General features: G+C 41.3%; 1 protein-coding gene across 2 annotated transcripts in view; it reads left to right on the top strand.

Annotated features, from left to right (window-relative positions):
- LOC102201365 (sorting nexin-29-like) overlaps positions 1-12,530 on the top strand; it is a 68,314-nt gene that overhangs the window by 24,944 nt on the left and 30,840 nt on the right. The window contains exons 3-5 of one of the 2 annotated variants that reach the window (XM_005721758.1): positions 156-182; positions 544-599; positions 879-960. In XM_005721758.1, coding sequence (XP_005721815.1) covers positions 156-182; positions 544-599; positions 879-960 — 165 coding nt within the window. The remainder of the gene's footprint in view (positions 1-155; positions 183-543; positions 600-878; positions 961-12,530) is intronic. The other variant, XM_005721759.1, reaches the window with a different exon arrangement.

Raw genomic sequence — 12,530 nt, 5'->3', positions numbered from 1 at the left:
TTATTGGCATGAAAGTGTCAAGAGACAAAATTGCCAAAGCATCAAAATGTAATTTGTCTGAGTGTTTGGACATTGCACAATAGCAGTAAATTGAATAGTATTAGAAGTTTAAGATTGATTACATAGTAATTACACACTGTATGTATGAATTGCAGGAACATCCTGCGTGTATGGATGCTTGGGTATGCTGTGTATATCTTGGTTATTCGTTTCGCGTGTTGTTACATATTGTTGGGCAGGGGCAGTTGCTGTCTCCTTTCTTTCCCACGGCCATGTACACACATACTCTTTCTCATCCACAAGGCCAACATGTAGCACGTTTAATGTGGTTACTTCACCAACCTGGAGGCATGCATGCTTGATGAATACATACACAGGGAACACACTGGTGTAGGGATCACTGGTAGATGGATTCGGTGGTTTTTTTTGTGCGTATCTGATAACATATTTGTGCAGGAGTTTGTCCTGCATTTGAAATGAACGTCCTCCTTTTGTTTGTTCCCTGCTCTTTAGCGTTCTTCCTCTCATTCATTTTTTTTCCAGGTTCCAGGTGATTTAAGCCAGACGTCAGATGACCCTAGCCTGTCAGATTTTGAGACGTAAGAACATTTCTCTATATCCCCCGTTCAACGCATCTTTCTCTCACCCCTTTTTATCCTCTCATAGTTTGATGTCTCTCACCCCTTTTTCTCCCTTTGCACTGTTTCCTCTGAGTTTGCAACTAAATTAGATTTTCAGGTGTTTTACCAGAGTGAACTGCAAACAATGGTAGCTGTCCAAACACAGTGCTGACATACTGTTAACGTTGCCGCTGCTCGGGATAATGATGATGATAATGAAGACGGCGGTGAGAGCTGTTTGTTGTTTGTGTCACTCAGGGCTCATCGCGCTCTCATCAACGTATGGATCCCCTCTGTGTTCCTGCAAGGCAGAGCTGCCAACGCCTACCACGTCTATCAGGTACACACAGCCACATTAATATCTCTGTCTGAGCCACGCGCTGTGTTTACCAGGCAAAACGAGTCATTTCATCAAAATATACCGATTTAAACATTGACTTTGATGTCTGATGTACAGACTGCTGTAGTTATAAGACAAAAATAACGTTTTAATTGGAATAGAAACGGTGGAAGGAAGTAATGGACAGAACAAGAAGTTAAAAGTTCATGGAGGCACAGAGCGAAGGAACAAAATGAGAAAGCTCTGAAATAATTACACATTCGCTCACGTGTGCATTAATAGCTCATCATCTGTTTTTATTCAAATTGTTTTGTTTGAAAGTTTTTTAATACCGAAAAATCAGTTTTCATTGGTTTGTGCCCGCCATACAAGAGTACTAGAAAAAAATACACTGAAATGAATAAAAACTGAACAGAAACGAGCAGATCCACTGTGTAAACAAAAAGTAAAACGGAAATAAAAATAAAAACTAGTCAGAAAATACAAAACTGTAACAACTCTAACAGTCCATAACAGAAACGAATGCTTCAGCTGGGATTCGTTGACCACATAAATCAATACTGTGCCTCATCAGAAAGAGGGGGAGATGACTAAGGTGGCATACATCAGGAAAAAAATCGCATAGTTCGCATTTTTGTTGAAACTAATTATCCGATGAATCTGGGATCATTTCTAATGTTGGTACATGGTGGGCGTCTGTACCGGATATCAATCTAACATGGTCCTGGTTTCATCATCATCACATCTGAACTCCATCTTCAGGAACATAAAGTTACTGAGCTTCTGCAATCATACATACGAGTATAAATCCTGTGACAAATTCAACCTGTGAGTTGCTCTTTAAGCTTAGAAAAGGTTTGTCTAGAAACGCCAAGAAATAAAAGGCTAGCTGTCGCTTTTTTGGGGGGCAGTCTGTGCTCCAAGATGGCTGTGTGTCCCTCGTCATCGATTGGTGCCCTGTCAGAACTGTTGCAGACCTAAATAAGTCCCAGAATGCTCACTGCGCTTCCCACTCGAGCCTGCCATTTCTGAGTTTGCAATCAAGTTTGGTCAGAACTTTAAGCGTTTACACGGATGATAATAAAGCAGCTCCACTTAACTAAAATAGTGTTTCCAGAGCTCTGTGCCAGGTACTTATCTAAGTAAGGTGTGTTGGGAACTGGACTCGAGAGCAGCTTAACAAACCGAACTGCTGCTGCTTCTTGTATCTGTCAAGTTATCGAGCAAAGTAGACAACGGCACCTCATTCCCTCTGTGGCTGTTTTACTGTGTCTGTCACATTAACAAGGTGTTACACCTCAGCTCTCTCGCCGTGGCTGTCCCCTGCTTCCCCCATGTGAGACAGAAACACACACATGCTCAGACATTAAGTCCCATGGTTGAGCTTCATCAGACAGACAAACTCACACACACACACACACAGACACACACACACCTGCCTGCTCAGGTGTTTACACAAACCTGCACTATTGGAGATGAGACAAAAACTGATGCGCACACACACACACAAGTGCTGCTACAGTGGACACCTTCTTCACGCTGCACAAATACACCTGTCAGACAGAAAAGTGCATGTGTGTACACACTGGTATTATCTGCTCTGTAGCCAGGAGGTACAGCTGTAATGTTAGTCAGTGAAAACCATATGGGACAGGAAGAGACGGGTGACACATCCTTAGCTGTAACGGATAGGCAGGAGTGACTGGCTACCATCTCAGCTTGGCTCAACTTATACATAATAGATGTAAATTTCCAATTCAGGACTCAAACTTTTAGCTGTGTGACATCTTTTTGAGCCAGACTGTCTCCGTCCTCTCAGCAGGACTGATGCGCGACAAAGGCAAATGAGACGCATTGTTTTAATTTCTCTCCTACCTGCTCGCAGCTTCACGCCGCACTGGGCAGTGCCTTTATTCTGCATTATGCATGCGCAGTAATAAATGTACCACCAAACACATGATGGCAATAATTTAGAATTATCATTTGCTGCTAGTAAAATGCTCAGTGGAAAGTGGCCCACATTTAAACTGCTGTGCAGTGTTGGGTGAAGTGAGTCGTTCAATGCAGTTGGTAACTTTTATATTCGGGTGACTGCTTTGTAATTGTGCTCCCATAAAGGCAGGTTGTTGTTATTTTTGCCAGAAATAATTACAGACTGTTAAGCACTACACCCAGTTTGAGCCTCTCGTTTCTGAATATATTGTTCAACAAACAATAAAAAAAGTCGTAGTCTTTACGAGAGTCTAAAGATATTTTTTTTTGCCTGTGGGAATCCCACGCTTTCAACTGAATGCGATGTAATGGTTGGTTAAAAGTAGGTGAACCGCACACAGGCATGTACAGCGCTGCAGGCAATTATTAGCATCCACCTGCAGTTGCGGATTTATGGATGGACTCCAGTATTGAAGCTGAGCATTTTCCATGTGTTGTGCTAATTTAGCCTAATTTCTCCATCTGAAAAATGGTCTCTGAGAGACTACTGTCCAGCCCTGGAGCTGGTATAAAGCACAACCCATCTGGTGTATTGGATACTTCCATTCACAGAGCTATATTCGTCTAATGGCTCCCTGTGGAAACGGCTTTTGTTCTTAGACAGGTTAATGGATGGCCAAGGTTACTGGAGTCATTGTTGTTAAGGTGAGGCTGTTGTGGTGATTGAACACTGAGCCAACAGTCTTAAAGACCTGAGGGTATCATGAGGAAATGGCAGGGGTCTCTTTAAATTACCCTCAAGCGAGTGCAAAGATTTTTTTGGGTCTTTTTTTCCTTCATTGTTGCACTCGCGCACACACTCATATGCTTGCAAAATTGAACCAATGATGCGAGCAATGAGCCATAGCCAAAGCTGGCTTTTGTAAGGCTTGGAGAGTGAATGGGATTTCAGAAGCCTGAGCCCGAGTTAGGTCACGGCAACCTTGTGGTGAAAATAAGCTCGCTAGGAGCTCTACACTGCTGCTAAACCCATCCAGAGAGGTGGAAGGGCTGATCTAACCATCGCATCTCATAGCGCGTCTGCCTCCTTGCTTCATTCTCACTGTCCTCCTTTTCAGCCTGCATATCTGTCTCACTCCCCCTGCCAGATTGCATGCCATTATGACAGGGGTAAGCCTACTTGTACTCCATTTTCGTCTTTGCATGTCCTCAGAGCCCCTTTTTTCCCTTCCAAGATTTCTAAAATGACTTCCATCTGAAGTGTGGTACGGCCATTGGACAGACAGACAGAGATGAAGAGAGAGACTGATGGATTTGCTCCATTATAAGTTGGGTTCTGCTCTTTGTGCGCCTCTGGGCCTTTATTCTTCCATCATTCCGTCCCTTTACTTTCCCCTTCTGAACTCATAATGAGAGAATTATACCGGCCGTGGCAAATCACTGACTCGCTCCCACACAATCCCAACAATAGAGGCTATTAAAAGAGAATGAGAGAACGCATGGTTTGCACACCGGCAGCGAGCACAAGCGGTGATTTCTGTGTGCGCGTGAACGTCTGTGCTTTTCATTACCTGTGTATCCTGGACCAGCATTGTGTTGTGAAAAGAGCATCAGTCAGAGGCTGATGAGGAACTCTCCTCCAAAGAAGTGTCTGTGCTGGCTGCTTGTGTGTTATGGGATCCTTGTGCTTTCAACAAGGCTGTCAGCGAAAAGTAGAAGAAACAAACATTCTGGGAAAGACATCTTAGAACTAAATGTAAGGTATTTGCCTCTGGAGATGGCGGTGTCAGTGGTTTGGTAAATTGGTCCGCCACTTTTTGTCTGCGGCTTTCATTGGACTGTTTTTTCTTTTCTTTTTCTTTTTTTTGTAATGGAGAGACTGCTGTTACATTTAACAATGCCAGATACATCAGAGTAGACGGATTAAAACGTGTGGACCCAGGCAGCCAAATACCTGCAAAACTAATGGCGCACCTTTGTCATTGCTGAAAGCACTAACTTTGTGGATTCTTCACTGGTTGCCTAGTTACGGGTCCTGACCAAGAAATGTTCAGGGACATAACACCCTATTGATCTTTCAATTCAAAAAAAGTTACTGTGCCTTTTGGAGAGTTTACTTAGGCCAGATAAAATAAGTGTTGTTGTTTTCAATGCAGTTCCACAAATTAATCTAATAGGATGTAATAAAGATGTGTCATGATGGGTCAGGGTATGAGAGCAGGGGCTATAGAGAAATAACAAACTCATCGCATGCATTGCATTGGGACATTCTGACAATCATATTTGTTCTCTTGCAGTCTGCTGTGCAATCTGTGAGGTATCAGATGATGCAACGTGCTGCACACTACGACTGTGCCATACTATGCCTCTTTTTGCAATAAAGTTTTTAACACATCATTTTCATGGCAAAGTGTGACAAGAGTGAAGCTGGGGAGCTTTTAGCCTTAGGTTAGGCGCCATAGCTCATTTTTTGCTCACATACAATAAAAGATAAAAGCCTTGTGCTATTTAGCTCAAAAGTATTTTATGTTATTTCTTGTCAGACACTCTATAGTAGTCCTGCTGAGAAGCTTACTGCTGTGCTGCTGTCTGATGGGAGCTTTCAGTTTGTTGATTATGAGGCGTCATACCTGTGGTGTAGATGAAAGATATGCTCTTTGTATCACAGCAGCATTTACCTATGATAAAGTTTTATCTGCTAACAAAGCAGAAACGGGTATTATCATCATGAGCTGACTTTTTTTCAGTAAAGCAATAACTTCAGTAAATTTGCATGGGCTGTGACATATAATTGCGAAAGCTAGTCTGGGACCTTTCCAACCAAAATGCTGAAAATGGGAAGTTACACCTCAGTTTACATCAAAAGAAGGAGAAAAGTTGCATAAAAGGAGCTTTTTAAACACCACTTTTGTAACTCCAAAGGCAAGAAGATTCTTAAGTTGTTTTTTTTCTTGGGGTTTTAGCTGGAAATAGTCCAACAAATGCACCGTTCACTTCAAAGTTTTTGAATATAGCCCCTCATCATCTTCCTTTCCAAATCTCTTTTTAAAAATTGCTCTTTCTGCTTTCCTCTCCTTTGCTTTTTTTTATCTATCTGTTGTTCTTTTTCTTTTCATCAGTCTTGCTGTTTTACTTTTCCTCCAATTACTATTTTTCTCCTTTACTGGTTTAATCGTCTTTCACCTATTAATTTTCTATTCATTGATTCTAGTGCTGCTGACAAAGTCCAGGACAAAATGCTTGGGATCTTCCCACCTCCACAGCAATTTGATACTAATGCATCATAATTTTAAACTCATACAACTTCCCAGATGAGACAAAGATAACATGAACAGGGGGGACGGCAAACTGACAAAACTGCAAAGTAGATGCACAGATGCCTACATCTGTGCGTCCATCCATAAACTCAAACACAATCCAGGCATCAAGAACAAATGTAGCATCCTGTAGTTTGAAGTGAGTCCAATGGAAAATGCTGGAGTTGAGAGCTGGTGTCTCCAGTCCGCGTTAGCCGTTTCGCATATAGATTCAATAGATATACAGTATCTGCACATACAAGAGGAGCACGTCTCTTTGATCAGCCAAATGCTGCACCTATAATTGCAGTGCTGAAAACTCAGTTATGCTAATCTGACTGGAAACATCTACTGTTCTCTTCTTTCCTCTGTCCCTCACACGGTTGCTCTTTTTCCACAAAACAGCATTAAATTATGAATGAAATATATTTTTTGCAAGCAGCGGGGCTGTGCGAGTGTGTGTGTGCGTGTGTGTGTGTGCGCGCGTATGCACTCTAAGCCATCAGAGGTAATTTTATTCAGCAGAAGGTTCTGCCTGCTTCAGAGGTCTTGTGTATTTCTTGAGCTCAAGATAATAAGAAGAGGGTGTGATGGAGATGAGGTGTAGACTGTACACACCATAAGAAATGAGAAATAGTGTTGCTCTTTTTTCTTTTTCTTTTTTTTTTTCCTATTAGTTGGGTAACAGGGAGGCTCGGGTTGGGTCCACTGGTCATTGCTGCTCCACTCTCCTGGGTTGAAAAGCTGTTTTGCAGTTAAATTTACAGGCTTCTTTTCCTGAGAAGTTTTTAAACAGACCATAGCTAGTTAAAACTGCTTGAGCTACGAAGCTTGCTTTGCCATTTATGGCAACTGGAACTAATAAAACAGATCTCAAATGTCAGCAGATAAACAGCAACGATAATGCAGACACAACAATGCTAGACACTCAAAACATCGGTAAGTAAATATAACCTTACCTGCTTTGTTGTGCACTCAAAGCTAAGTTAAAGTGATGATACCGTTTCCATGCTGCCATCTGCTCCAGCCCTGTGTCTTCCCCCTGCTCTCTCTCAGCTTTCAAGTCCACTTTAAACTGTAACAAAGGCCAGAAAATGCTTAAAAATGATCCCAGAAAATACTGTTGATGGTGATAAATTACAGATTACGGTTGTTAGTTAACTGACCACATCGACTGTTAATCTGATTACAAGGGATGCATCTCTAAATGTAATATGTAATTATCATTAAGTCCATTAATTTTACTGCAGTTCATTAAAGTTCATTAATTATATTTGTTATTATCTACTTTGCGTATGCTCGTCTTCAAGCCTGTTCAAGCAGAGTCTCAATTACAGAAATAGCAGTTACATAAACCTTGTTTAACTTGCTTCTCTCAAAGACTTTAATGTATATAAACTATATAAATCAGCGCATCTGTGAATCTTTGATACGTCCTTGAAACTCTTTCAGATGTGTGCACAGCTGCCTTCAGTGGACTGCTATCCCCCAGAGACATGCAAACTGGGAACCGTGTTAACACCTTTAATTTCTGTGTTATCCACTGGATATAGCTAGGAAGACTCATGGCTACTGAGCCGGCATGCCCTACATCCAGACCTGCTCCACGTGAGCAGCTCTGATTAGCCGGAGGCTTAATCTGCATTGCTGGACTGCTTTCCCTGTGCAGATGAGATAGTACATCCATATGTATTAATGTGATCTTTCAGCATGTGCAGATAGCTGTGCATGTTTGTTGGTGTTGCATTTAAATACACATGAATATCGCTGATCATGAGCTTGCAGGATTTTTTTGTGTGTGTGTGTATTGTCACACACACACACACACGTATTGGACTCTGTATGGATGTGCACGTGAGTGATTATGGTTATGATAATGGCTGGTTGGTGAAAGAGCGAGATAACGGTTATGTTGATGATGGTAATGATGAATGTTTTACAAAGATGATGATGATAATTACAATCGTTGTCTTCGTCTTACATCCATCAGTCATAGATTAAACACCCTCGGGAAGACGCAGAGGCTGCTTTTGCTGCTGTACACTGCAGCACAGGCACCTCATCAATTTCAGCATCAGTGTAATTTACATTACATTTCCATTTTTGGCACTTAAGTTAGTGCTCTTATCCAGAGCATTTCACAGTGGGGAGGTTGAGCTTCAGTGTCTCATTCAATAGTACTTAAATAAAATGCATTTCTGTGGAAGGACACGGGCATTGGCAGGAGTAGGGATGAGGCTGTGACCTTCTGACTTGAGGGGGAGAACAGAAAATGCAACACCTGCATAATGCATTGGAAAAGAGTAAAACTGGAATTACCAGTTCGCCTCAACTAGAGCCTGTACAAATATCTTTAGATGGGAAAGGCAAAAGGTTTCTGGTGTAACGAATTAGGATGATTAATTTTCTCAACTTGCAGTTTTATTCGATTCAGTTTTATCTGCACTAAACGTTATTTATCATAACTGCAAGCCCCCATGAAGGAGATTTACCTCTAGCTGTGCCTGTGGGTAGCGTCATTTGCAGGAGAAACTATAGGATGGAGTTTCCTCCTTGCTAAAACTGTCCAAACAAAAGATATTGTATCTCACAAAGATATTGTTGCACTTTTATTTGCAAAGATCAATCCACACACTGCTTTATGAAGGCAGTTCAGAATAGGCTGAATTTTTATCTTATCATACACCTCTTACTGTTTGGCTTGCACAGCACCTGTTTCTGGATTTAACCCTTATAAACATAGCAAAGCAACACTGAGCTCTTGAAAGGCACCCAGCAGTATGGGCTAAGCCCTGCTGCGGCACTTGATCAGTGACCTACCCGCCAATAAACACTTCAAAGTGTGTCTTTGCAGGTGGAAATGGGATGTGGGGGGCTGGGAACTTTCTCCCTGAGGGTGATGGGGAGGTTGGACTGATGGAAGGATTTGGATGGTGACGTCGTTTGGTGGAAGGAGTCAGAAGGGAATGTGGTAATCTCTGCTTTAGCCTCCAGATATCTGATTAGATCTCTGAGCTGGAACATAATTTGTCAGACTGCCTCATCTCCCTGCTTTCTTCTCCCCTGATAACCTCAATTTATATTTACACATTTATTTGTGTCTCCAGTTTTCTGCCGCTCCCTCTTGGCTCCATTTTTCTGATACTCCTCTTTCCCCTCCCCTCTTTTTTTTGTCTCATTCAGCTCTAATTTGCACTGCATCATCCACTGCGTGGCCTATCCTTCAATCACTTGATCTCTGACTTCCTTACTATGCTGAAAACCCTTTCTCACAAACTGTCAGTGACTCATTTGTTCATGCGAGTGTATGTGTGTGAGTGAGGAGTGGTGGTGTGGGACACACAAATACGAAGAGTGGGAGGGAGAGCGCTGACAGGTGAAGGAAGTGGGAGATGAAGACAACAGCGTAAGGGAAGCAATTGTGATAAAAAGATGGCGATAATAGCTGCGGCGTGTCCCATTTTCCTCCTGCTGTGGCGTCACTCAGTTTCTCCTGGGTAGTTTCCAACTTCGATGTTGAGTGCTCATATCTGGTTACCACCTGCCGGTTTTCGAGAAAGAACTTTAGCTGATTGCTCTGGTGATTAAAAAGCTCCACGTCTGACTTGTCGATGGCTGTTCTGTGTTAGTAATAGATCAATTCGGACTGGAAAACATGGTGGAATAATTCCTATAGGCCTTACGAGTCTTAGGTTACGTTTATGATGATAGCAAGAGTTTTACCACCTTATTACAGACCACACTGAGGCATTGTCATGTGTTATTACTTGCTTTTCGTGTTATCCGTTTTGATTTCATTTTGAATGTTTTGTTTCAGTTTTGTTTGTGCAGTTTTAGCTTAGCTAGCAAGGCGCATCCATAAGTACAGGACATGTCAGACTGTATAGATAAAGAAGAAGAATGCAGAGTATCCTTTAATACATACGAATGAAGGATGAGATGATTTGACTCTGCCTGTCTTGCATATGTTACTAGGCAAAAGTTTGTGCTATGATGCAATTTACTGTTGAAGTCAATTAATGTAGCTGTCCACCCACTGTAACACAAAACCAGGAGGTTTATTTTCCACTTCCAGGATGAAAGGTAATACCAGCGAGAGCACAGAATTAGACCTTGCTCATATTCAGCAATGGATTTAATCTGCTCTAATTAGTGGACTGATATCATCTCAACATGTAAAAACTGTATTCATAAAAGTCCTGCTTATGTTGTCTTTGTATATGTTACACTTATGCTTTTTTCTCTGCTAGTTTTTGGTCGCAGCTTTTGTCCTGATAATCCTGAGTTATTAATAAAACTCAATACTACATGTGGTCTCCAGGTGGAAACCAGAATGGAAGCAAAGCTCCTGTACCTAATTACACATTATAGCATATTTACTGTTTGTTTTTTAACCCAGATCAGAAGAAAGTACCAAAGAACACAGACTGTGTGGCCTTCCTCATGCAGATATCCGTTTGAAGAGTTTAATCAGGGTTGACTTTTTTTGGATACTGGAAACTGCAGTTTTTGGTTCTTGTGTTGTGCCTTTATTTTTCAGCTCTGAGGTTACTGCTTTTGTCACAGATGATTAGGCCTCTTTAAATCTTGGCTCATGCTGTTTTCAAGCTGCTACGATCCAATTTTCTATATGAATAATAGATCACAGGACCACTTGTGAAAGGGGTTGTTCCTGATGATAAATAGAGAGAATGGTCGCCGGTCATTGCCCTTGTCAGCTCTGTGCTTTATGAAGGCTTTATAAACCTTTGAACTCGTTCTTTTTGTTTTAGGACCCACAGCTTTACCTCGTTTGATTCACTCTCCCTGCTTTCATGTGTTGCTTGAGGTGGCTATTCTGAGTTAAAAGTCTATAACTTTTTAAGCTGCTTTGTGCCATCAGTGTAAGTTTCGTCATACTTTTTGTCAACAACCTTTGTTTCCTGACAGAAACACGACGATAACTAAATAAAAACGAATGTACGAGCACAAAAACTGATGTAATGTATGGCGACTTTGGTCAGCGAATATAAACGAGACTCGTGGCAGGATGAGTTGGAAGTGATTCAATCCCAAGTAATCTGCTTGTGCAGTAGGGTTAAATGCAAACATTTGATCAGGGAACTGTACCACTAGCTTCTGTGCTCCCTGTTTCTCATGAAAATGCAACAGAAATTTTGCATTTGATGTTAAGGAAACTAAGATGATTTGTAAAGTGTTTGGAGCAACTGTTAGTAGAAAAAAAGATGGCGACTTTTATGTTTTAGTCATCAAAAGCACGGTGGAACAGTGGTTGGTACTCTTGCCTCACTACAAGAAAGTCCTGAGTTCAACTCCACCATCTGACTAGTTCTGTATGGACTTTGTATGTTCTCCCCGTGTTTGCGTGGGCTCCACATGCAGTTTGATTAGGTTGCAGATGCTGCAATCCAACAAGTTTTAGCTTAGGTAATTTAGTTTTCCTAAAGCATCAATATGCTCTGTAGCAGATGGAAATGTGTTTGCGTCTTTGATTTGTCGAGTGATGTGACAGATAAATAGAAAACAGAACTGTTTAATATAAACCCCCTTTTTCCTTTTCCAGAGTTGCTTCAAACAGAGATGCAAGAGAAGCTCGGGTACTTGGTAAAATCGGTGGAAAAGCTTCCCTGTGCAGGCGCCTTTAGTTTCAGTTATTATATTTTAATGAGAAGAATCCTACATGAAACACTGGCTTTGTCACATATTACCAGCTAATGGGAGCAACACAATAGTGGCTTATTGATGTGTGCACCGCAAATAAGAATTCTAGGAATATTTTCAATATTGTATGATGAAAACTTGATTCCCCTCAATCTTTCTGTCAGTTGCAAATATATACGAGCTCCTTCCCGTTTTTCAAGTTATCTCCTGTTGACTTTTCTCACTGAGGCAGCAAAGGTGCTTTGCTTCATCAGTTAATCCATGCAAATGAATATAAAGTGTACACAGCAGGCTGTTGGTCTTTGAGATAGCAGCTTTCTACACTGTAGCATCCTCTGCAGTGTTTGCTGACTCACATTAAGCATTCTGGATTGATTTGCACCCAGAACAACTGGGTGCTAAAGGTGAGGAGAGCGTTGGCTTGTTTGGCAGTAATTCATGCATTTTTTTCCATCAATGAAATGTCCATGTTTAAATGAAACCCAAATCAACAAAACTAGTTTAAAAAAAACAGGTAAATAAAATCTCTTATTAATTTTCTCACCACCCATTGCTTTCCGGGTCATTCATCAATCATTCAGTCAACCCTTAATTTCCCCATTTGATTGTGTGATCGGATCGTTTAATACAAACATGTCACATCTGGTCTAAACAGGTTAAAAGCAAACACACTCATCAAAG

This window comes from Pundamilia nyererei, unplaced genomic scaffold (assembly GCF_000239375.1).
Source record: "Pundamilia nyererei isolate P.nyererei 1_Seehausen unplaced genomic scaffold, PunNye1.0 scaffold00005, whole genome shotgun sequence".
Lineage (NCBI taxonomy): Eukaryota > Metazoa > Chordata > Actinopteri > Cichliformes > Cichlidae > Pundamilia > Pundamilia nyererei.
The sequence above is the reverse complement of the archived record's forward strand: the minus strand, read 5'-3'. Positions and strand labels throughout refer to the sequence as shown.